Source organism: Pleurodeles waltl, chromosome 4_2 (assembly GCF_031143425.1).
Source record: "Pleurodeles waltl isolate 20211129_DDA chromosome 4_2, aPleWal1.hap1.20221129, whole genome shotgun sequence".
In the NCBI taxonomy this organism is placed as follows: domain Eukaryota; kingdom Metazoa; phylum Chordata; class Amphibia; order Caudata; family Salamandridae; genus Pleurodeles; species Pleurodeles waltl.
The window spans coordinates 176,835,142-176,862,856 of NC_090443.1; the positions used below are offsets into that span (position 1 = coordinate 176,835,142).

The following is a 27,715-nucleotide window of genomic DNA, read 5'->3' on the forward strand; positions in this document are numbered from 1 at the left end:
ACAATGCTAGCGCAGGAAGCATTACCAGGTGTAAACTTGTGACAGTGCAGTAATCCAGAGCACTGCAAGCAGCACAAGAAGCATCACTACCTATAAGGAGGTAACTGCGCAGTATACACAGCAACGACAATGCTGGCACAGGAAGTATTGTCAGGTATAACCAGGAGTCAGTACGCTAAACAGACCACTAGCACTGCTGCATAGGTATAATTACCAGATGTAACTAGGAGCCTGTGCACTACACATACCACCGACACTGCTGGCACAGGGAGCATTGTCAGGTATAAGCAGGTGTCTGTACATTATACAAACCACTGACACTGGTGGCACAGGGAGCATTGTCAGATGTAAGCATTACCTGTACCCTGTACAAACCACAGACACTGCTAGCACAGGGAGCATTGCCAGATGTAAGCAGGAGCCTGTACCCTGAACAAACCACAGACACTGCTAGCACGGGGAGCATTGTCAGGTATAAGCAGGTGGCTGTACATTATACAAACCACTGACTGCTAGCACAGGGAGCATTGTCAGGTATAAGCAGGTGTCTGTACATTATACAAACCACTGACAATGGTGACACAGGGAGCATTGCCAGATGTAAACAGGAGCCTGTACCCTGTACAAACCACAGACACTGCTGGCACAGGGAGCATTGTCAGAAATAAGCAGGTGGCTGTACATTTACAAACCACTGACTGCTAGCACAGGGAGCATTGTCAGGTATTAGCAGGTGTCTGTGCATTATACAAACCACTGACAATGGTGGCACAGGGAGCATTGCCAGATGTAAGCAGCAGCCTATACTGTGTACAAACCACAGACACTGCTGGCACAGGGAGCATTGCCAGATGTAAGCAGGAGCCTGTACCCTGTACAAACCACAGACACTGCTAGCACGGGGAGCATTGTCAGGCATAAGCAGGTGGCTGTACATTATGCAAACCACTGACTGCTAGCACAGGGAGCATTGTCAGGTATAAGCAGGGGTGTCTGTACATTATACAAACCACTGACACTGGTGGCACAGGGAGCATTGCCAGATGTGAGCAGGTGGCTGTACATTATACACACCACTGACTGCTAGCACAGGGAGCATTGTCAGGTATAAGCAGGTGTCTGTACATTATACAAACCACTGACACTGGTGGCACAGGGAGCCATGCCAGATGTAAGCAACAGCCTGTACCCTGTACAAACCACAGACACTGCTGGCACAGGGAGCATTGTCAGAAATAAGCAGGTGGCTGTACATTTACAACCACTGACTGCTAGCACAGGGAGCATTGTCAGGTATAAGCAGGTGTCTGTACATTATACAAACCACTGACACTGGTGGCACAGGGAGCATTGCCAGATGTAAGCAGGAGCCTGTACCCTGTACAAACCACAGACACTGCTGGCACAGGGAGCATTGCCAGATGTAAGCAGGAACCTGTACCCTGTACAAACCACAGACACTGCTAGCACGGGGAGCATTGTCAGGTATAAGCAGGTGGCTGTACATTATACAAACCACTGAATGTTAGCACAGGGAGCATTGTCAGGTATAAGCAGGTGTCTGTACATTATACAACCCACTGACACTGGTGGCACAGGGAGCAGTGCCAGATGTAAACAGGAGCCTCTACCCTTTACAAACGACAGACACTGCTGGCACAGGGAGCATTGTCAGAAATAAGCAGGTGGCTGTACATTTACAAACCACTGACTGCTAGCACAGGGAGCATTGTCAGGTATAAGCAGGTGTCTGTACATTATACAAACCACTGACACTGGTCGCACAGGGAGCATTGCCAGATGTAAGCATTAGCCTGTACCCTGTACAAACCACTGACACTGCTGGCACGGGGAGCATTGTCAGGTATAAGCAGGTGGCTCTACATTATACAACCCACTGACTGCTAGCACAGGGAGCATTGTCAGGTATAAGCAGGTGTCTGTACATTATACAAACCACTGACACTGGTGGCACAGGGAGCATTGTCAGAAATAAGCAGGTGGCTGTACATTTACAACCACTGACTGCTGGCACAGGGAGCATTGTCAGGTATAAGCAGGTGGCTGTACATTATACAAACCACTGACTGTTAGCACAGGGAGCATTGTCAGGTATAAGCAGCTGTCTGTGCATTATACAAACCACTGACACTAGAGGCACAGGGAGCATTGCCAGATGTAAGCAGGAGCCTGTACCCTGTACAAACCACAGACACTGGTGGCACAGGGAGCCATGCCAGATGTAAGCAGGAGCCTGTACCCTGTACAAACCACAGACACTGCTGGCACAGGGAGCATTGTCAGAAATAAGAAGGTGGCTGTACATTTACAAACCACTGACTGCTAGCACAGGGAGCATTGTCAGGTATAAGCAGGTGGCTGTACATTATACAAACCACTGACACTGGTGGCACAGGGAGCATTGCCAGATGTAAGCAGGAACCTGTACCCTGTACAAACCACCGACACTGCTAGCACGGGGAGCATTGTCAGGTATAAGCAGGTGGCTCTGCATTATACAAACCACTGACACTGGAGGCACAGGGAGCATTGCCAGATGTAAGCAGGAGCCTGTACCGTGTACAAACCACAGACACTGCTGGCACGGGGAGCATTGTCAGAAATAAGCAGGTGGCTGTACATTTACAAACCACTGACTGCTAGCACAGGGAGCATTGTCAGGTATAAGCAGGTGTCTGTACATTATACAAACCAGTGACACTGGTGGCACAGGGAGCCATGCCAGATGTAAGCAGGAGCCTGTACCCTGTACAAACCACAAACACTGCTGGCACAGGGAGCATTGTCAGAAATAACCAGGTGGCTGTACATTTACAAACCACTGACTGCTAGCACAGGGAGCATTGTCAGATATAAGCAGGTGTCTGTACATTACACAAACCACTGACACTGGTCGCACAGGGAGCATTGCCAGATGTAAGCATAAGCCTGTACCCTGTACAAACCACTGACACTGGTGGCACAGGGAGCCATGCCAGATGTAAGCAGGAGCTTGTACCCTGTACAAACCACAGACACTGCTGGCACAGGGGGCATTGTCAGAAATAAGCAGGTGGCTGTACATTTACAAACCACTGACTGCTAGCACAGGGAGCATTGTCAGGTATAAGCAGGTGTCTGTACATTATACAAACCACTGACACTGGTGGCACAGGGAGCATTGCCAGATGTAAGCAGGAGCCTGTACCCTGTACAAACCACAGACACTGCTGGCACAGGGAGCATTGCCAGATGTAAGCAGGAACTTGTACTCTGTACAAACCACAGACACTGCTAGCACGGGGAGCATTGTCAGGTATAAGCAGGTGGCTGTACATTATACAAACCACTGAATGTTAGCACAGGGAGCATTGTCAGGTATAAGCAGGTGTCTGTACATTATGCAACCCACTGACACTGGTGGCACAGGGAGCAGTGCCAGATGTAAGCAGGAGCCTCTACCCTTTACAAACGACAGACACTGCTGGCACAGGGAGCATTGTCAGAAATAAGCAGGTGGCTGTACATTTACAAACCACTGACTGCTAGCACAGGGAGCATTGTCAGGTATAAGCAGGTGTCTGTACATTATACAAACACCTGACACTGCTAGCACGGGGAGCATTGTCAGGTATAAGCAAGTGGCTGTACATTTACAAACCACTGACACTGCTGGCAGAGGCAGCATTGTCAGGTATAAGCAGGTTTCTGTACATTATACAAACCACTGACTGCTAGCACAGGGAGCATTGACAGGTATAAGCAGGTGGCTGTACATTATACAAACCACTGACACTGGTGGCACAGGGAGCAATGCCAGATGAAAGCAGGTGTCTGTACCCTGTACAAACCACACACACTGCTAGCACGAGGAGCATTGTCAGGTATAAGCAGGTGGCTGTACATTATACAAACCACTGAATGTTAGCACAGGGACCATTGTCAGGTATGAGCAGGTGCCTGTACATTATACAAACCATTGACACTGGTGGCACGGGGAGCAGTGCCAGATGTAAGCAGGAGCCTTTACCCTGTACAAACAACAGACACTGCTGGCACAGGGAGCATTCTCAGAAATAAGCAGGTGGCTGTACATTTACAAACCACTGACTGCTAGCACAGGGAGCATTGTCAGATATAAGCAGGTGTCTGTACATTATACAAACCACTGACGGCACAGGGAGCAGTGCCAGATGTAAGCAGGAGCCTCTACCCTTTACAAACGACAGACACTGCTGGCACAGGGAGCATTGTCAGAAATAAGCAGGTGGCTGTACATTTACAAACCACTGACTCCTAGCACAGGGAGCATTGTCAGGTATAAGCAGGTGTCTGTACATTATACAAACCACTGACACTGGTCGCACAGGGAGCATTGCCAGATGTAAGCATTAGCCTGTACCCTGTACAAACCACTGACACTGCTGGCACGGGGAGCATTGTCAGGTATAAGCAGGTGGCTCTACATTATACAACCCACTGACTGCTAGCACAGGGAGCATTGTCAGGTATAAGCAGGTGTCTGTACATTATACAAACCACTGACACTGGTGGCACAGGGAGCATTGTCAGAAATAAGCAGGTGGCTGTACATTTACAACCACTGACTGCTGGCACAGGGAGCATTGTCAGGTATAAGCAGGTGGCTGTACATTATACAAACCACTGACTGTTAGCACAGGGAGCATTGTCAGGTATAAGCAGCTGTCTGTGCATTATACAAACCACTGACACTAGAGGCACAGGGAGCATTGCCAGATGTAAGCAGGAGCCTGTACCCTGTACAAACCACTGACACTGCTAGCACGGGGAGCATTGTCAGGTATAAGCAGGTGGCTCTGCATTATACAAACCACTGACACTGGAGGCACAGGGAGCATTGCCAGATGTAAGCAGGAGCCTGTACCCTGTACAAACCACAGACACTGCTGGCACGGGGAGCATTGTCAGAAATAAGCAGGTGGCTGTACATTTACAAACCACTGACTGCTAGCACAGGGAGCATTGTCAGGTATAAGCAGGTGTCTGTACATTATACAAACCAGTGACACTGGTGGCACAGGGAGCATTGCCAGATGTAAGCATAAGCCTGTACCCTGTACAAACCACTGACACTGGTGGCACAGGGAGCCATGCCAGATGTAAGCAGGAGCTTGTACCCTGTACAAACCACAGACACTGCTGGCACAGGGGGCATTGTCAGAAATAAGCAGGTGGCTGTACATTTACAAACCACTGACTGCTAGCACAGGGAGCATTGTCAGGTATAAGCAGGTGTCTTTACATTATACAAACCACTGACACTGGTGGCACAGAGAGCATTGCCAGATGTAAGCAGGAGCCTGTACCCTGTACAAACCACAGACACTGCTGGCACAGGGAGCATTGCCAGATGTAAGCAGGAACTTGTACTCTGTACAAACCACAGACACTGCTAGCACGGGGAGCATTGTCAGGTATAAGCAGGTGGCTGTACATTATACAAACCACTGAATGTTAGCACAGGGAGCATTGTCAGGTATAAGCAGGTGTCTGTACATTATGCAACCCACTGACACTGGTGGCACAGGGAGCAGTGCCAGATGTAAGCAGGAGCCTCTACCCTTTACAAACGACAGACACTGCTGGCACAGGGAGCATTGTCAGAAATAAGCAGGTGGCTGTACATTTACAAACCACTGACTGCTAGCACAGGGAGCATTGTCAGGTATAAGCAGGTGTCTGTACATTATACAAACCACTGACACTGCTAGCACGGGGAGCATTGTCATGTATAAGCAAGTGGCTGTATATTTACAAACCACTGACACTGCTGGCAGAGGCAGCATTGTCAGGTATAAGCAGGTGTCTGTACATTATACAAACCACTGACTGCTAGCACAGGGAGCATTGACAGGTATAAGCAGGTGGCTGTACATTATACAAACCACTGACACTGGTGGCACAGGGAGCATTGCCAGATGAAAGCAGGTGTCTGTACCCTGTACAAACCACACACACTGCTAGCACGAGGAGCATTGTCAGGTATAAGCAGGTGGCTGTACATTATACAAACCACTGAATGTTAGCACAGGGACCATTGTCAGGTATGAGCAGGTGCCTGTACATTATACAAACCATTGACACTGGTGGCACGGGGAGCAGTGCCAGATGTAAGCAGGAGCCTTTACCCTGTACAAACAACAGACACTGCTGGCACAGGGAGCATTCTCAGAAATAAGCAGGTGGCTGTACATTTACAAACCACTGACTGCTAGCACAGGGAGCATTGTCAGATATAAGCAGGTGTCTGTACATTATACAAACCACTGACGGCACAGGGAGCAGTGCCAGATGTAAGCAGGAGCCTCTACCCTTTACAAACGACAGACACTGCTGGCACAGGGAGCATTGTCAGAAATAAGCAGGTGGCTGTACATTTACAAACCACTGACTGCTAGCACATGGAGCATTGTCAGATATAAGCAGGTGTCTGTACATTATACAAACCACTGACACTGGTCGCACAGGGAGCATTGCCAGATGTAAGCATTAGCCTGTACCCTGTACAAACCACAGACACTGCAGGCACAGGGAGCATTGCCAGATGTAAGCAGGAGCATGTGCCCTGTACAAACCACAGACACTGCTAGCATGGGGAGCATTGTCAGAAATAGGCAGGTGGCTGTACATTTACAAACCACTGACTGCTAGCACAGGGAGCATTGTCAGGTATAAGCAGGTGTCTGTACATTATACAAACCAGTGACACTGGTGGCACAGGGAGCCATGCCAGATGTAAGCAGGAGCCTGTACCCTGTACAAACCACAGACACTGCTAGCACCGGGAGCATTGTCATGTATAAGCAAGTGGCTGTACATTTACAAACCACTGACACTGCTGGCACAGGCAGCATTGTCAGGTATAAGCAGGTGTCTGTACATTATACAAACCACTGACTGCTAGCACAGGGAGCATTGACAGGTATAAGCAGGTGGCTATACATTATACAAACCACTGACACTGGTGGCACAGGGAGCATTGCCAGATGTAAGCAGGTGTCTGTACCCTGTACAAACCACAGACACTGCTAGCACGGGGAGCATTGTCAGGTATAAGCAGGTGGCTGTACATTTACAAACCACAGACACTGCTGGCACAGGGAGCATTGACAGATGTAAGCAGGAGCCTGTACCCTGTACAAACCACAGACACTGCTGGCACAGGGAGCATTGCCAGATGTAAGCAGGTGTCTGTACCCTGTACAAACCACACACACTGCTAGCACGAGGAGCATTGTCAGGTATAAGCAGGTGGCTGTACATTATACAAACCACTGAATGTTAGTACAGGGACCATTGTCAGGTATGAGCAGGTGCCTGTACATTATACAAACCACTGACACTGGTGGCACGGGGAGCAGTGCCAGATGTAAGCAGGAGCCTCTACCCTGTACAAACAACAGACACTGCTGGCACAGGGAGCATTCTCAGAAATAAGCAGGTGGCTGTACATTTACAAACCAATGACTGCTAGCACAGGGAGCATTGTCAGATATAAGCAGGTGTCTGTACATTATACAACCCACTGACACTGGTGGCACAGGGAGCAGTGCCAGATGTAAGCAGGAGCCTCTACCCTTTACAAACGACAGACACTGCTGGCACAGGGAGCATTGTCAGAAATAAGCAGGTGGCTGTACATTTACAAACCACTGACTGCTAGCACATGGAGCATTGTCCGATATAAGCAGGTGTCTGTACATTATACAAACCACAGACACTGCTGGCACAGGGAGCATTGCCAGATGTAAGCAGGAGCCTGTGCCCTGTACAAACCACAGACACTGCTAGCACGGGGAGCATTGTCAGAAATAGGCAGGTGGCTGTACATTTACAAACCACTGACTGCTAGCACAGGGAGCATTGTCAGGTATAAGCAGGTGTCTGTACATTATACAAACCAGTGACACTGGTGGCACAGGGAGCCATGCCAGATGTAAGCAGGAGCCTGTACCCTGTACAAACCACAGACACTGCTAGCACGGGGAGCATTGTCATGTATAAGCAAGTGGCTGTACATTTACAAACCACTGACACTGCTGGCACAGGCAGCATTGTCAGGTATAAGCAGGTGTCTGTACATTATACAAACCACTGACTGCTAGCACAGGGAGCATTGACAGGTATAAGCAGGTGGCTGTACATTATACAAACCACTTACACTGGTGGCACAGGGAGCATTGCCAGATGAAAGCAGGTGTCTGTACCCTGTACAAACCACAGACACTGCTAGCACGGGGAGCATTGTCAGGTATAAGCAGGTGGCTGTACATTTACAAACCACAGACACTGCTGGCACAGGGAGCATTGACAGATGTAAGCAGGAGCCTGTACCCTGTACAAACCACAGACACTGCTGGCACAGGGAGCATTGCCAGATGTAAGCAGGTGTCTGTACCCTGTACAAACCACACACACTGCTAGCACGAGGAGCATTGTCAGGTATAAGCAGGTGCCTGTACATTATACAAACCACTGACACTGGTGGCACAGGGAGCAGTGCCAGATGTAAGCAGGAGCCTCTACCCTTTACAAACGACAGACACTGCTGGCACAGGGAGCATTGTCAGAAATAAGCAGGTGTCTGTACATTATACAAACCACTGACACTGGTCGCACAGGGAGCATTGCCAGATGTAAGCATTAGCCTGTAGCCTGTACAAACCACAGACACTGCTGGCACAGGGAGCATTGCCAGATGTAAGCAGGAGCCTGTGCCCTGTACAAACCACAGACACTGCTAGCACGGGGAGCATTGTCAGAAATAGGCAGGTGGCTGTACATTTACAAACCACTGACTGCTAGCACAGGGAGCATTGTCAGGTATAAGCAGGTGTCTGTACATTATACAAACCAGTGACACTGGTGGCACAGGGAGCCATGCCAGATGTAAGCAGGAGCCTGTACCCTGTACAAACCACAGACACTGCTAGCACGGGGAGCATTGTCATGTATAAGCAAGTGGCTGTACATTTACAAACCACAGACACTGCTGGCACAGGGAGCATTGTCAGGTATAAGCAGGAGCCTGTACCCTGTACAAACCACAGACACTGCTGGCACAGGGAGCATTGCCAGATGTAAGCAGGTGTCTGTACCCTGTACAAACCACACACACTGCTAGCACGAGGAGCATTGTCAGGTATAAGCAGGTGGCTGTACATTATACAAACCACTGAATATTAGCACAGGGACCATTGTCAGGTATGAGCAGGTGCCTGTACATTATACAAACCACTGACACTGGTGGCACGGGGAGCAGTGCCAGATGTAAGCAGGAGCCTGTACCCTGTACAAACAACAGACACTGCTGGCATAGGGAGCATTCTCAGAAATAAGCAGGTGGCTGTACATTTACAAACCACTGACTGCTAGCACAGGGAGCATTGTCAGATATAAGCAGGTGTCTGTACATTATACAAACCACTGACACTGGTGGCACAGGGAGCATTGCCAGATGTAAGCAGGAACCTGTACCCTGTACAAACCACAGACACTGCTGGCACAGGGAGCATTGTCAGAAATAAGCAGGTGGCTGTACATTTACAAACCTCTGACTGCTAGCACAGGGAGCATTGTCAGGTATAAGCAGGTGTCTGTACATTATACAAACCAGTGACACTGGTGGCACAGGGAGCATTGCCAGATGTAAGCAGGAGCCTGTACCCTGTACAAACCACAGACACTGGTGGCACAGGGAGCATTGTCAGAAATAAGCAGGTGGCTGTACATTTACAAACCACTGACTGCTAGCACAGGGAGCATTGTCAGGTATAAGCAGGTGTCTGTACATTATACAAACCACTGACACTGGTGGCACAGGGAGCATTGCCAGCTGTAAGCAGGAACCTGTACCCTGTAAAAACCACAGACACTGCTAGCATGGGGAGCATTGTCTGATGTAAGCAGGAGCCTGCTATACCCTGTACAACCCACAGACACTGCTAGCACAGGGAGCAATGTCAGGTATAAGCAGGTGGCTGTACATTATACAAACCACTGACTGCTAGCACAGGGAGCATTGTCAGGTATAAGCAGGTGGCTGTACATTATACAAACCACTGACTGCTAGCACAGGGAGCATTGTCATGTATAAGCAGGTGTCTTTACCTTATACAAACCACTGACACTGGTGGCACAGGGAGCCATGCCAGATGTAAGCAGGAGCCTGTACCCTGTACAAACTACAGACACTGCTGGCACAGGGAGCATTGTCAGGCATAAGCAGGTGGCTGTACATTTACAAACCACTGACTGCTAGCACAGGGAGTATTTTCAGATATAAGCAGGTGTCTGTACATTATACAAACCACTGACATGCCTGGCACACAGAGCACTGACAGGTATAAACGTGTCACAGTGTGGTCCACAGAACACAAAGATTGCCAGCATAACTAAGTATAAGCAGGTCACTGTGCAGTATGCAGCACGCCCTTACTGCATGCAAAGGAAGCACTGCCATGTCACTGTGCAATATAGCACCACCGGACACAAGAAATTATTTTATATAAAGACCCCTTTTGCAATACAGAGGACACCGAACAGAAGGCATTACTAGATACAAATGGTCTTACTGTACAGGCTAAATAGTGCCCACAATACATGGCATGGAAGTACTAAGCACTAGTATATCACTGTAGACCGTATTGTTTACGAAGTAAAGCGGCCAATATTTTGCGGATTTTCAAGGTTATCACTGACCTTGTAGATGATTCCTATTTATTTTCACTCTGTATCTATTTATGCCATTTACGTTGAACATATGTCTTGCATCTAGTCCCAATGGGCTGACAATAGGCATCCTGATTTACTGCTTCCGGAGCTAGAAGAACATGAGTCTAACTTTATAATGTGAAGTGTCAATTTATTTTACCAAGTCCTTTTAAAGTTACATACGTTTTACCATAATTATCATTTTATTCAGAGATTCGAAGTTTGCTGTTTCAAGAAGCTCCTCATCCAGCCACCTGCAAGCACTTAGTCACAATTCTCTGTGAAAGATGCTACTTTGCTGCCCCCTCGCGGCTACATGGCACAATAACAATTACGATTGGAAGCCGAGCCCTACCTTTTTCGGCTAAAACAATATAATGCTTTATGGCAGCGCTAGCTACCAAGGGGCTTTGTAACTTTGTAAGAACTGTAAATTACGGGTCGTTGCATTACACAAATCAGAGGTGCTCAATTTTTGGAACTTGTTAAAAATGTTTGGTTGAGTTGGATTTAAACCAGAAAAAAATAAGTTTACACAGACACCTCGGTAGAACGCATGCAACTCATGAGCAGTAATGTGAAAATAGACTAGGCATGCATGTAGTTAACTGCATATTAAACAATGTACTGTCAAATCTTAGTGATTACACCACCATAATTGTCAGAAATAGCCTGTGGTACAGACTGGAGAGCTTGGAATTAGAGTAAGAAGAGAGCTATTGCCTCATGAAGATTGTTCTCTCGTACCTGCTGGTGAAATAGCTCCTCGTGCTGCTGCAGTAACTTCTGCTGGTTCCTCTCCTGATCCTTCGTGCTACTGCCTCCGTCCCTTGCGCTGTCCGGCCTCCCGCCTCGCAGGGGATCCGGGCGGCCTCTGCAGTACTCTCCTCGATCACTGACTGCTTCCTGCAGTCGGTCGTCAGGACGTAGTCCCTCATCGGCATTCATGTCCTCTGAAGGGATCTGGCGCAGGCGCGGCTTCTCCAGAACACGCTGCAGGAAGCGGCATCACAATTAAGAGACAGACATGGTCCTACGGTAGAACCTAGACATAACTCAACAATCATCAGTCAGTGGTTCCAACCCTCCTTTCCACTGCTTCTTGCAATGAATCGCCAAAAAAGCTTTGAAAGATCAATGGTGCTGTGCATCCTTATCAAAATACATCCTGACAGAGAGAGATGTTTAAGTCACTGAAAGATACACTCTCCTGCAAGGACCATGACAGTTATACAAAGCGCACGAAATGCAAAGACTCTGGTATCCTGCAGACTCCCGCTTCACTCTCTAACCTGACATTACCCGCAGAGATCACATTCCTATCTGTTTCACTTGGTGTGACCTCTGATATTGACATCCAAGGCAATCATAATCAGGTCAAGCCCCTAAAATTGGTCTTAAGTCGGGAGGGATTTAGGATCTGTATGCATCTACGGTATGCAATATATAATATCTTCCATAGACAGCCTCAAAGCGCATTGCATTTGTGAGTGCAATCGTCAATCCTGCACCCCCAGCATGTTAATGGGGGGGGGGGGGGGGGGGGGGGGCTAGGGGGGCAATAGTTCAGATGAAAGGGTAATCAGCTTCTGATGAAATAGGCCACATGAGAATGTGTAGGCTAAAGATCTCCAGAGTTTTTTTTAACAGAATTTTCCAGCTTTGGAATCTAGATAGCTCGAGAAATGCAGAGCAGGTGGCCAAAGTACACCACTGAGAGCACATTTTCTGCTCTATTTTGCCCATCTTGGTTTCATGCTGTACACCATCACAGTTGACAAAGCAACAAGATGCAGCTAGGATGTAAAGGAACATCGCAACACATCCAATGCTGGATTTGTGACACACTCTATGACTATATCTACAAAACATAGCTCCAAACTATAGATTAATGCAATAAGAATATACATATATCAAGGCCACATTTACGAGGAGACATTTGAATACTGTTTCTTTGTCAAAACACTTCTGAAGACATAAATTCACTGACATTAACCCCTAACCTTGATGTCATTTATGAAATCACCTTAGGGTTTATCTCCTGCAACTACAGGTCAGTCTAGCCATGACTCAGACACTGAGATTGGGAGTGACCTATCACTGGACGTTGCTGGTAACCTCCTGGCCGTGCCGTCCCTTACAACCCAGATCCCTGATGAAAACAAAGGACAATCCGCTTTTAAATATATATGTTTGCTTCCTAAGTTCGACTCATTGTCTTGGTCATTTGTAAAGAGCACCATCCCCTCTTGAAAGGTCTTCAATCACTGCTACAAACAAATAAACTATCAGAGCTCACTTGAGTGCCACAGGGTAGACATGGGCTGCTGGGCCACAACCGTGGTGGTTGGGGTAATTTATCACTGGTGTCCTGGGCTCCGTCCTCCCACGACTCGTCAGATTTGGCCAAGTACACACTTTTTGCACTGGATCTCAGCTCAGTTAGAGTAATCAAAAGCTTCTCAGAGAGGTAGTGTGGGGAGCAAGAACTAAACAACCAAAGACCCAATAAGATACTGTCCGCCCAGTGCTTTTCTCGTAAAAAGAGGATTACTTTAGCAACACAACAAACCAAAATACTACACACAGTAATGGGGGTTAGTAACAGGGTTTTTCTAATCACTATTGGCTGTTACCAGTGCACATATTGTCCGCACTTAGCTGGGATTTTGATCTGGGTGGTTAACCATGTCCTATTACATCCCTCTTCCACTATAGCTGTAGATCCCACCATCTATGAAGTACATTTACTTATGGGGAACTGCAGACAAGAATCAGTTCAGATGTGAGTCCACACTTACAGCTGTTTGATCAATGGTCCAGTGCCGGGCATTGTGAGGTCCACTCAGTCTTGCATCTTGCTAAATGGTCATTGGCACCCCGACCAGGTATACCTACAGAGTTCCAGGACCAGACACAGTCTCTCAATCTTGAACACACTGCACTGGCCTGTCTGGGTGAAGTGCTACTCAGGGTTATGGTGCCTGTCAAATACTCTGTGGTCAGAAGGCAGAACTGTCCATCAGCAGGAGCAGGATGATCGCACCACTACCACCTCTCAGGTGGTGTTGGGATGGCAGCATGGAAAGTGGTCATTTCTCCCTGACAATTGCAGCTTCCAGGCCTTTTGGAATTCCTTGGCTGCAGTGGCATTAACATCTGGACATACAGCTTATTGGCAGCGGCAGGTTGGGATCCATGGTAAGCTCTCCTTTGCAGCTGCCGGAAAGTCCATGGTTGCCACAGCAATGTTGTGTAGACTCAGCCTGTCATGGTGGTAGGCAGGTTGCTCAGAACACAGCAGAGATGTAGGACGATACACTGATAATAAAAGTTAAAATGGTTTCACGTAGTTCATCGAAATACCCACACAGAGAGACTTGGGGGACCCTCTCTGCTTGACTTGACAGTGCACTCTTGCACATGTTGGCTTCTTCTTCTCATTTCTCATACCAGTAATAAGGCTGACCTTCTCCACCGGGTCAAACTCTACTCCTGCAGGATCAGGCTTCTATGCTCTATACAGACCACAGGTTCTCCAGCAAGTTATGCAGACCTCATGTCCTGCCAGCACTGGTAACATGGAAGCTCCATGAGCCCACGCCCCTTTCTAGGTCAAGAAGATCCTGGAACAGGAACCAAATGAGGTGGTTTGAATCCTATTTTTATACCCATTTTCCAGACAGGGTATCTGATTCCAATGTCAACGTCTTGGAATTTGTTTGATGGTGTTCGATTTCAAATATTTCTAGCTGTAGTGCACACAAAGCCTTTATGCAAGCATTGGCTCTTACGGCAGGTAGTAATTATGCCTACAATCAGGGATATTCAAAACGAGGGCACAATGAAGTGGGAGATCCCTGCAATTGGCAATTAGCTGTCTTGATGAGGTAATAAGGACAGATAAACGGGCAGGCCCTGCCTAGACATGTCCTTAACTTTAAAAACATATTATGCTGATACACCTCTCTGCCTTACAATCTACCAAATGGCTGCGCTCATGGAATTTTATCAGCAATCTCTTGCTGAAAGGTCCTTATAACATTTCTAAGGGTAGTCCTGTCTCCATCTACCCTTATTTCAGTGTCTGAGTCTCCATCCTCCAGACATAGGATGCACACAGTATGCTTCCACTGACTGTGGAAGATGATTTACTCTCTGACATGTCCAAGGTAAACCAGGCATGATCCAAACTGGATTTCACCAGTCACAGCAACCATACTTACATTACACTTGTAGGATACGTGTGCCACACACACACACACTTAACATGTCAATGCAAGGGTCAGGATGTCACAATATAGTACAATTTTACATGCAGGCTGCATGTCTAGGAAAAGAGAAAAAAGGTTCCTTCAAAATAGGTACTATGCCACCACCACTGTATGTCACAACTCCTATAGATGGACAGTAGACCTACAGTTGCTACAAAAGTTACGCGTGGGGTGTACACTTATATCACAGATCAGGTTATGGGCTTTAGCTTTATCATGGACAGGCCCAGGCCTCAGCACACACACTAGATTGGCATCCTGGCTAGGCCATATAATAAGTCAGGATACCAGTTTCACATGCGATAGGGCACTCCTGGTGGGGGCACATGCCTGTGTATCATGCAGCGGGCGTTCCCATCGCAGCACACTTATTCCACAAAGAAAAAATAAGCAATTGATTCTCTGGTCAACATGTTAAATGTGAGGCACCCCTGCACAACAGACTTGAACCCCATTCTAAATGAGAGTGAGCTGGGATAACGTAAGTATTTACTATTCTTTCAAATACAATGCAAGTTTTTTATCACCCTAACTGTGCCAAGGATTTTGTATTTGTTGAGATCAAACCAGAAGGGCTGCAGTAGTGCCCGGTTTCCTTAAAGTTCACAAGTTACATCAACAATCTAACTGGGGATTCACAGCACACTTATTATAGCTTCAGTTCCTTCAGCGCCGCTGTGTGTTTTGACCAACAATGGAAAGCAGACAATTGGCTCCTATCATGAATTGTAGCACAGCTGGCCACAGTCTGTATCCAACTCTCCTGGAATTACACGATGACACACAACCAACAACAAAAATGTCATGTTCCACACAACTCCAAATTGATACACTGTCTCCAAAAGCAAAAGACACACTGACACAAATATACTGTGTAATATGTATGAGCTAAGCAATTCTAAACATGCTACACAATGACCAACTCCACACTTATTTCAAATTATACCTACTACAGGAAAACGCTCAATATACATAATAACTGATACTGTTCCAACTTGCTACGTAACTGTGAATATGGAAAAATATCCCGTGCTAGTTTTTCCTAAACCTGCTACGTAATGCCCATCTTAAACCTTCCACACTACAGCCAGTGTGTTGCCAAATATCCACCTGCAACAGGATTTCAACTCTCAGACACAAACTCCAGCAAAATATCCAACCAGCTGCACAATCGCTTGTAAAATAAACAATAGCAAAGGTGTTGTAAGTAATTCTAAACCTGCTACACAATTTCCAACATTCTACAGGAGAGTAAACCTTTTGAGAGACCACCAGTGTGCTACACAATGATCTCCTGCAGTGAGTTCCCCTCTCTGCTTCACAGACCAGCCTGTTGCAAAATGACAAACATGCCATTGCGCTCGCTGCACACGGTCTGAATCATTTCAAAGAGTAGCTATTCTGCTGCAGCACCCTCCATGCATCACCGCCCCTTAAAATACACGCCAAGTAGGACTTCACTCGTCCGAGCACCAGCAGATTAACAAATGACATGACGAAAATGAACATGTTGCTCCAGAACTAGGCATCAACACCAACATGGCTCGTTCAGAGTAAGAGGCTTGCACCACAGTTGTGACTTACCTTGCCAAGGATTGTGTTGGTTTTTAGCCGCTCTAGGAAGTGGGTGTGCTGAGCCTGGTACATTTGTTGTTGTTGCTGCACTGCTTTTTGATTTTGAGGGAGTGGTTCTGACCGTGTGCGTCCAAGGGGTTTATGATGGCTTGGGACTGACAATCGGTCAGCAGAGATGACTGGGTGTGCAAAGTGGAAGGGCAGGATTCCTGGCACCGAAGAGAAGAACACATCAGAAAAAAGCACACTGGATGGATTATTTAGCTGCGTATTGCATTCATTTATTTGTATTGTGTGTACGTGAACCAGACCCTCCTGAAGAAGAATATTTTTAATTTTTTCTAAAGATGAAAACAACATGTGTATGCAGACACAAGGTGAATCAGTTTTATCCATCATTTAAATTGTTGAATCTGAGCAACTGATTGCTGATGATCCAAAAGAAAACAAACAATCTGTGGTTACTGAACCAATCTTAATAAGGATAAAGGAAAGACATTCTACTTTCGAGAAGTGTAGGACAAGTTACTTACCTTTGGTAACACCTTATCTGGTAAAACTATATATAGCTACAGATTCCTTACCTTTGAATTCTCCTCAGACGTCAGAATGGATCCAGACGATTTCCGTGAGCAGTACCCCTCTGAATCCGTAGGTGGCATCGACTGGCTCTGCGTCCATCATCCGTGCTGGAAATTAAGTCATGAGTTCTATATAGGCACCACCCAGGCAACTTTCCACTCCAGACGCGCAGAGCCATGAAGAACACTGGCTAATGGTGTGTCAAAACTTAGGCCCTGAAAGGGGAGTCCGTGTCCCTAAAAATCAGTTCGCACAGCAGGGAGGATGGGTGGGTCAGTAAGGAATTTGCAGCTAGATATAGTCTCTACCATATAAGGCGTTACCGAAGGTAAGTAAATTGTCCATCTGATAGAGACTTCATGCTGCAGATTTCTTTTCTTTGAATAGATACCCAAGCTATACCATCCCCGGAGGTGGGTTTACAAGCCAATTTCAAACAAGAAAGTCCTGCAGGACCGAATGAGCAAAGTACCCGACCGTACCCACCTGAATGTCCAGTCTGTAGTGTGCTTTAAATGTGTGCAGAGATGCCCATGTTGCTGCCTCAGATGTCCAGAACCGGAACTCCGCGTGCTAACGTAGTGGTCGCAGCTTTAGCCTGGTACAACGACTGAGCAAACCGTCCAGGGTTGCTTTTTAGGCAATGCGCAGCAGATCTTAATGCAGAGTACGATCCATCTGGAGACGGTCTGCTTCTGCACTGCCCGACCTTTCTTCACACCTACATAACCTACAAAGAGTTGTTTATCCACCTGGAACTCCTTTGTAAGATCAAAGTTAGAATGCCAATGCTCTTTTTGGGTCCAGGCGGCGGAGTCCTTCCTCTTCCTTAGAAGGTTGTTGGGGTGTGTGAAAAGTAGTCAAGGTGATGGATTGGCCTTTGGCAGAAAAGATGCCCTCGTGCAAGCACCACTTTGTCAGGATAGTTAGAAAGGTATGGTGGCTTACGTGGCAAGGCCTGAAGTTCACTTGCTCTGCGGGCAGATGTAATTGCTTCAAGGAAGGCTGTTTTGAATGTGAGAAGCCTGGGAGGACAATTACGGCAAGGCTCAAAAGGAGAGCAAATCAAAAACCAAATTCCGATCCCATTGGGGGATAATGAATGAGGATGGAGGAAAGGGATGTGTATAACCTTAGAGGAAGCTATGTACAATAGGAGACATAAACAAAGAAGGTTGATTAGGCAACCCCAAACATGCAGGCATAGCAGACAAATATCCCTTAAGAGTGCCCAGGACAGAGCCCTGCTGGACGAGGGAAAGAATGAACAATAGGACCTCAGCAAGAGGGGCACAAAGGGGGTCAGACTTGTCTGTGCACCATGCCACAAGTTTCAATGACAGGTGTATACAGTTTTGATGGACAAACACCAGCTGGCAAAGATTAAGCTACAGCCTTCAGTAGGAAGGTCAAAAGCTGTCAACTGCCGCCGTTCAACCTCCATGCAAAAAGGCAGAAACTGGACACATCTGAGAGAAGATCCTCCCGAAGGGGCAGTCTGATCGGAGGATCAATGGACATGCTTAACAGCTTGGAATACCAGACTCTCCATTCCCAGTCCAGAATAACAAAAGGATTATTCGGGCCTAGTCATTCCTGATGTTCTTGAAGACAGATCTAACCAAGGCTCTCCCACTGCTGAAAGAGACCTTGCACTACCTCCCGATAGTGGCGGAATTTGTGATCCAGTATGCATTTTCGACTGAGTTCATCTGCTCTGGTGTTCAGAGAGCCCGCCAGATGTTGAACCACCAGGGTAATGCCCTGCTGCTCCAACCATGTCCAGAGGAGCAGAGCCTCCGGACAAAGGGTCCACGACCCACCCTGCCCTGTTTTTTGCAATACCACACAGTGCTGGTGTAGTACGTGAACAACTGTACCATCTTTCCGTCGATAGAGGGAAGAAAGACCTTCAATGCCAGCCGGTTCACATGGAGCTCCACATGTTGATGTAGAGTCCCATTTCCACCAGATTCCTCTGATCTCCACCTCTCCCACAGTCCCAATATCAGGAGCGACACATCTGTCACTACTGTCAGATCTGGTTGGGGAAGGGAGAGGGAACTGCCTCTGGCCCAATCACGGTTGTTAATCACCACTGCAGATCTTTCACAATTCGCTTCAAGATCTGGACTGTCTGAGAGATTGCCCTGATGCTGCGCCCACTGGAACTTCAGGATCCACTGCAGAGCCCGCATATGTCATCTGGCATGTGTCACCAGCGGGGTGTGGGAAGACATGAGGCCCAGCAGCCTCAGAGTCATTCTTACCAAAATCCAGGATAGAGGCTGAAACATGAGTATCAGAGCCTGAATAGCCTGGACTCGCCGCTCAGGAGGTTAAGCCAGGAATTCCACTGTGTAAAGAACTGTTCTGATGAAAGGGAGCATCTGAGAGGGAGTCAGGTGTGACTTCACCATGTTTATAGTGAACCCCAGCGAATTCAGGAGGTCCGCTGTAGTCTGGAGGTGGGAGATGACAGCCGGGGATAAGCTTGCCTTCAACAGTCAGTTGCAGAGACAGGAGAAGACTGAAACCCCTGATCTCCACAGATAAGCTGCAACTACTGCCATCACCTTGGTGAACACCCGCGGGGTGCTGGTAAGGCTCAAGAGGAGCATTCTGAACTGCCAGAGCTCATGGCCTAATGTAAGTAACATTTGTGGGCAGGCAGGACAGGGATGTGAAAATAAGCATCCTGCAAATCGAACGCTACCATCCAGTCTCTTGGGTGTAAGGCAGACAAGACCTGAGCCAAAGTGAACTTCTTGAACTTCTCCTTCTTGAGGAAGAGATTGAGAGATCAAAGATCTAGGATAGGGCAAAGGCCCTTGTCCTTTTTATGGGGACCAGAAAGTAGCTGTATTAGCAATCACAGCCTACCGCTGGCACTGGAATTCTCTCTATGGCTCCCTTCGACAGGAGAGCCACAACTTACTCACAGAGAAGGGACAAATGATTCTCTGTCATCTGATCGTAAGATGGCGGTATGGATGGAGGGGTAGTCTCGAAGGGGAGGGAGTAGCCTCTTCGGACTAACTGCAAAACCCACCTGTCTGAAGTGATGGATAGAGACTACTGCGGGGGGAGGGGGCAGTGGACTGACCAGACCGCAGGCCACCTAACCCACGAGGTGCTAGGGTCTGAGTCATTGGCCATACAGAAGCTGGACAGCCTGTGTGGCACAGTGGCTGGATGGGATTTGGAGCAGTTAGTAATCCCTTCCATAACCATAAAATGGGTGAAAGGCAGACTGAGGGGGCTGAGGGTCCACCGGCAAGTCCAAGTTCCAGGCTGTAGAATGAGAATACTTGAAGCACACATGCCAACGAAGTGCATGTCCATCAAAGAAGCCTGAACGTCCCCCAAAAAGACAGACATCCTCAGCCAGGTGTGGTGCCTCAGAGCCAATGTCGTGGGATCCACTCTGCCAAGCGAATCAGTTGTGTCAAGTGCAAAACAAACAGTGAACTTTACTGCACCTCTCCCATTCGCAACAGCCTAGAGAGTATAGACGAAGCCTCTTCCGGGACCTGTAGCAGCACTAGGGCAACTGGATCTCACAGAGTGTGGGAATAACAGCCTAAAAGGCATCCAGTGTTCACTGACCGCAATGCAAGGCTGGCAGAAGAAAACATCTTCTGCCTAAATTAATTCAACCTTTTGGATTCTCTATCCAGGGTAGAAGTGGAGAATGTGCCTCCAGTGGTAGAGGCTTGTACTACCAAGGTCTCAGGGGTGGGGTGTTGCGTCAGGAAACTTGGGTCCCTGGGTATGGGGCAACGGTGGTGGGCAATCATCCTGTTCATAGAAGCCCCTGTGCTGGGTTTAGATCAGGTACTCAGTGAGGGCATTATTGAACAGGAACAGGGGTTCCAAGGAAGGAACTCCCAGTTGCAGCACCTCTGTCAAGAGCTTAATGGCTCCGAAGGCAGTTGAAGGTCCAGGACCTCAGCCGCTCCCTCACCACCATAGGGTAATAAGCTTCCTCTTCCATAGCCACTGTAGAGGGAGAAAGCATGCAAGTATTTGGAGGTGTGTCCAGTCTACTGGCTTCATCCACGTCCTCAGGTCAGTCCATTTCAGATTTGTAAGGCTGGAATTCTAAAAGGTCCAGCGACCCCTCCCATTCTTCCCCGAGGCCTAGCCTAGAGAAAAAAGGCTCAGGATCCGAATGAGGAGGCAAAACTCCTGTCGGCACCGGAGTCCACGTCATGCGGCGCCCATCCGGCTCCGTGTCGGAGTTGGGAATTATTATGGTGACCGGGGCACCAGGATCACTGGCATCCGGACAGGCACTGGGAAATGTTGAGGTGTTAACACCAGTGCCAGCCTGGATCCAGGACTGGATCCCTGGGAGCCTCTCGCCGCAGAGCCCGACGGGGCGTCCTCCGACCAGCGGGTCCTGAAGGCACTTCAGCAGAGTCAGACTGACCAAAAATGATGTGCATGGCCTCATAAAATTCTTTAAGATGGGCAGTGGTCACTCTGGCTCCCAGAAACTCGGGGAAGCAAGAAGTCGGCCCAGGCAGAGGTTCCGCAGAACGAGGCATAGAATGTCAATGCTCCCTTGTCGTGCTGGCAGACAGTTGAGAATAAGTCGAAGTGCCCTTCGACTTCTTGGATTTTTTCTTGTGCCTCAACTTACCCGATCGCCCGAGTACTTCGAATGGTATTACAATGACTTTGGACTCAGCAACTGGTCCTGGGATCTTCCTCTCAACCGACACCTTTACCTGTGGGGGGTTGTGTGCAAGACCACCATCAGCTTTAGGGACCTCTCCCTCAAAGTCTTCAGATGCATTGCCCGGCACTCGGAGCATGACTTTGGGTCGCGCTCCAAACACCACAAACACATGAGATGCTGATCAGTCACTGACATTCCCCAAAGACAGGATCCACAGGGCTTAAAACTTGTCTTCCTAGACAACACCTCTTGACACACCAGGAGAAAAATTCTCAAAATAACGTTTCAACAAAAGTCGTAAAAAACAGACCTGTCAAAAATAACTAAGGGGTAGCTCTCTTCGTATCAGCACTGGCTGGTGCAGAAAGAAAAGAAATAACATTGGTGCACCTAGGTGGTGCCTGAATAGGACACACAACATCATTTCCGGCTAAGATGAAGCCGATGAGGGACACGGAGCCAATCAACACCACTTACTGGCGCACAGGGGTACTGCTCACAAAAATGTTCCGGATCCAGGCTGACGCCTGGGGGGAATTCAAAGGTAAGGAATCTGCAGCTAGAAGTCTCTATTAGATAGAAACATGTTTCAGGCATGGTGAAATATTAGGGATAGAGCACTTATTGAGGATGCAGAGATGGCCTTCCACATCTACAAACAACAGAGCACAGTTGGAGCACTACACTAGAATTAAGGAGTGTTATACCCACCACAAATTGCCAGTGCTTCGGCCATCAACAATGATGCTAACACAATACCATGTTTCTGTCATGTCCACAAATGCTGCTTTCTCCTCTTCTTCTACATGACCACAATCTTTCCCCCCAACAACATCTCACACTCTAAAAAAATGGAGAGAGCATAAACAGCAGGAAAAAAAGGAAGGTGGAGTAGCATTTAAAGGGCTCTCGTTTTTGACAAGGTATAAAGTTACAGTAATAATGGCCTGAGTGGTGTGTTTAATTTTCCCTTTACTTCCATGACGGCGTAAGAGCCAGTCGTGCTGTCCTCAAATCTCTTGTCAAGACTTTACAGTATATACAAAGGAAACACATAGGTGACAACTCTGGCCCACAATGAACCCAAAAAACCACTGAAACTTCCAGAAGAAAAGCAGGGCTTACGAGCATTTATGCTGCTTCTGGGAACTTGGAAAGCAATGCTCAACATATAGTATTCTAGCCTACTGCCAAGTGCTAAACTGACTGTTAAAGGTCCAGAAAATGAGCAATGGCCCGAGTCACAGAGAGGCTTATATCGAGGCAGAGGCCTTTAACATCTGTGATATAGTATGAGGCCAAAGGGCTTTAACATACCATCTTCACAGAGTAGAATATTATGTATTTAAAAGGCAGAATCTGAAAAACAAACATTGGCGTGTTGGAGCAGGAGGCCTATGCCTACCATTATTGACCCCAAACCACTCATGTACCTTCAATGGAACACTCAAACTTCCAATGTACTAACACTACGAAAACACTATGAGATATATCGTTCAAGTCCGGACACTAAAAAGTATATGTGAAAAAATGAGCACCAAAATACTGCATAAATCAGCAGAAGAAACCTTTACGCACAATGCTTGTGATAGATGTGTTTTATTGGAACTGTTATATATCAGTGGACTGCTCGGTTTTGATGGTGTTTTACATTGTGCTGCTCACTCACGAAATAATAATTTGATGCAATTGAAAGCAGACATTCTTCATCTCACGCTGCATCATGTCTTGCCCCAAGCTGTTGCAGGTGCCAGATCCAAGGACATTTTACAACAGTTGCAAAGCTAACATTCTGTGAGCCTGGGAGTTATAGCTAAGTGAACATTCCTTAGTTTAAAGTTGAAAACTTGGGCTACACCCACAGCACTGCGGACAATAAGACGGTGAAGTGAAATGCTGCAAGACCCGATCATTCAGTGAGATAAAAACAACAGTAGACGATGAACACAATCACAAAGGTCAGTGGAAGGTTGCAATAGTTGACCCCTCGAAAAGCCCCGGTCATTGAAAACCCCAAAACCAGCAGACAACAGCTGCATGTGACAAACAGGTCAGATAATTGGCAAATCTTACAATCACAACCCCACCACACAACGCATGAAGCCATCGCTCGTCATCTTCTCATCATTAACAAAAAACTCACCATGGACGTCAATCCTTGATGATAAGATGTCACCCTACTTCTACTATTACCCTTTCCTTCCTCTTAATATTTAGACCACAATGGAATTATGCCAACTTTAAAAATGTTATACTTGATCCAGTAACCAACACTCATCTGGACCACACAAACTTATAGACTTGGTGACCTAAACATATGGTTTGACAAGAAGAATCTAATCAAAACCACAACTAACTGAACCAAACCTTGAAGCCTTCAACCTACAGGTAATAGTTTTTGGCCCAACATCACTGTGGAGGACACATGTTAGATGTCATATAGGCACCCTTAGGACAAGCTAAAATTACAGACAGTATCCCCCGTAAGCTGAAGCAACCCCAACATCATCACCTTCAAGATCCACACTCCTATCAATAAGAATAGTTTGAAAACAACCAAAACCAACAAGAACAAAACCTCATACAGACAACGGGAAAAACTAGATATCCAACAACTTAACATCCACCTAGAAAAAACCCAATAAACATGGCTGAAAGACATACACACCTTCTACAAACGGATCTCCACTGCAGTGGACAAACAAATACCAACAAAAACCACATCCAGAGTTGACTACAAAAAGAACACCACAAAAGTTAATGACAATATCAAAAGAATGAAGATACATAATACAACGAAAATGAACAAAATCAGGAGATGAGACAGAAAAGAGTATACTTAGAAAAGAGCCTAGAAAAGAGCTATAATAACCACAAAAAGGCACAACTACACCACGTGGGTAAATGAAGCAGACTGCCCTTCCAAAAAAGTCAATAGAAAAATTGAATTACGCAACTCAGAGTGCCTAAACATAGAAACATTAGGATCACAACACATCTGTAACAAAATTTCTGAACAATTAATCTAAAAAATGTAATCTAAAAAATTACAAAGATTGAAAATTACATGATGGAGAACCAGATAACACCACAACAATGCCTAACCTAACCTCCACAGTAAGAGACACCAATAACCAACTATTAATCCATACCTTCAATACCCTGCCACAAAAGATTTCCTCATTATTATCACTGCGACCAGACTATCAGGATCACCTTCAGACCAGGCACTGGCAAGAATCTTTAAAGATATCCCTCGCTCAGCTTTTGCAGGAGAGGTAGTCCAATGCCTACTCAACAAGTCTTTCCAGCCTGAGCTCAAAACCTCTTACATCCGACATCTGCTCAAAAATAAAAACCTCAATTTATCTGATCCAGCAAACTACAGGCCCCTATCGAATGGCTGATCCTTAGGAAAAGGGTTTGAGATAGCAGTGATTACTAAACTCCCTAACTTTACCAAACATTGTGGCTTACTATAAGACCAACAATCCAGCTTCAGGTCATGCAGAGGCACAGAGTCAGCCATTTAGGAATGACCTAAAATTCACAGAGGGCAAAAACCGTACTAGCTGCCTTATTACCTCTGGACTTATCAGCTGTATTGACACTGTACACTACCACATACTACTGCAAAGTCTTCACAATATCAGAATCGGTACAAATTGCTTTAAAATAGATTGTGTCTTACCTCACAGGCAAAGTGAAGTCTACCTACTCCTTTTCACACCACCTCCTCACATACAACACCGTGGCGTTCCTCAAGGATCCATAATATCCCCTCTATTATTCTACATAAAGCGAAACTGGCACAAATTGGTTCCCTTGTCGCCAAAATGTGGTGGCATCCGAATAATCCATGCAAGAAAGGCTTTCACAGGTGTGAAAGTAGGTTTATTCTCAGTTACAGGTTCTTTCCACAGCAGCACCACCTCCCACAACAGCAACTTCACTCCAACTGTCACCCCAACATTCCACACTCCTACATCAACATCCTTGAAATCGTCCTCACTGCTGACTCCACATTCCACTACCCACTCAAGGATACCACACTAACTACCTTACCATATGTGATTATATCATACAGCCTCACTGGTTACAACTATGTAGATGAAACCCAAATAATTTTAAAAATAGATAGTCCCGAAGACCTCTACAATTTAAAAATCAGTGAGTGCCTTTGTGCCATTAACATATTAATGCGGATTAACTTATTGCGTTTTACCGCAAAGACAAAGATTATGACATGCGGACAGTGGCAAAACTACTCCCATATGATCTAAGGAACTCAAAGGCCCTCCAGCAACACCAAGAGAAGTTAAAAACCTAGAAGTAACCATGGAGTCAGACTATTATTGATACAACACGCTAACAATGTCACAAAGAGTGCCTTATAAACAATAAAAACACTATGTCACACCTTCCCATACCAACATATACTGCAAGCCATCTTTACGCTCGTACTCTGCAAGCTTGACTATGCCAATAACCTAGACCTTGGCACACCCGCATCCATTATACAAAAAATACAACTTGTGCAAAATGCTGTTGCAAGGCTTCTTCTCCGCCTTTATCCTAGAGCAGACATGACTCCAGTCATGTGATCGCTCCACTGGCTGCCTACAGCTAAAAAGGCAGTGTTCAAGACAGTCTTCATTGTCCAAAGAAACTCCCAAGGAAAAGGACTCTATACCTACAAGTTAAATTCAAGCAATACAAACCTAACAGAAGAATGCGCTCCAGGTTTCCATCACTTATCATCATACCACCTTACCATAAGTAATCCATAGGCGGGACTGTTTTCTCAGTACATGCTGTCAATCTCTGAAACTCACGACCAGTAAGTATTAGAAGCATCCAGGACCATATACTCTTATGACCACGAACTTAGCTATTTTTTTTAGATAAAGTAGTTGCATCTTTAAGGGCAATCCTCAGCTTACAAACAACAAATTGCAAACTCAGTCAACAAAATACTTTCATTTTGCAGGTAAATAAATAAAAGGGATGACCTATGGTTAACTGTGGCATTACATACTTACGTACTTCCATATATTAGAGTTATGGTTCACAATAATACTAAAACCATAATACGTAGTGGTCAGGAACAAACTGCAGCTTATACATGCAAAGTCACATGATAGTTCTCTGCTATGAGGATTGTCCACTACCAGCAATGTACAGCCAACCATCACCAAATGAACAGGCACAGAATATCTTAAAAGATCTGTCGCATGTTCCTGGACAATTTTGGAGGACTTTAAAATAGTCTATTCACTACAAGTCCCACATATCTATACAACATGACTGCTTCTATACATCTCACATAAATTTCAGATATGGGATAATAAAAAATGTCAACCCCAACAGATCTCTCTTCTCTCTCCATTCAACCATGACAGCTCAGGACCACAACTGTAAACAAAATCTCAGATTGGGCAAACCTCTGCAGTAACCAGATAAACACACTGCATCATACAAAGGGACCTGCAGAGCTTTTCAAAGCTATCAGCATGCTAAAAACCATAAAAGTGTGTTTGTCTCCTATACTTCATCATCCCACACACCGCTATGCGCTGCATCCCATAACATGATAAGGGCACCTCTGTGGTCATCGCGCACGACATGTAAAGTCTTTCGGCATAGGATCAAAGGAAAAGCAACATCCTTCCAACCACACACCGTACATGGTGTAGCGTGTTACTCCGTTAGGCAAGCACTTCAGTACCGCACATGGGGGGGGTGTAAGCACTACAGAAATGCCGCAATACAATGTATTACAAACGCACTATGGAAAATTCACATACCTCTTAAGGCAGAGACAAGAAACTTATAAATCAAA

The 27,715-nt window shown here is 46.5% G+C and overlaps 1 protein-coding gene across 3 annotated transcripts in view; it reads right to left on the reverse strand.

Annotated features, from left to right (window-relative positions):
• Positions 1-27,715, reverse strand: part of HDAC7 (histone deacetylase 7) — a 531,422-nt gene that overhangs the window by 133,291 nt on the left and 370,416 nt on the right. For all 3 annotated transcript variants that reach the window (XM_069231044.1, XM_069231043.1, XM_069231042.1), the window contains exons 10-11: positions 16,614-16,813; positions 11,503-11,748 (exon numbers count right to left, since the gene is read on the reverse strand). In XM_069231044.1, the coding sequence (XP_069087145.1) occupies positions 11,503-11,748; positions 16,614-16,813 (446 nt within the window). The remainder of the gene's footprint in view (positions 1-11,502; positions 11,749-16,613; positions 16,814-27,715) is intronic.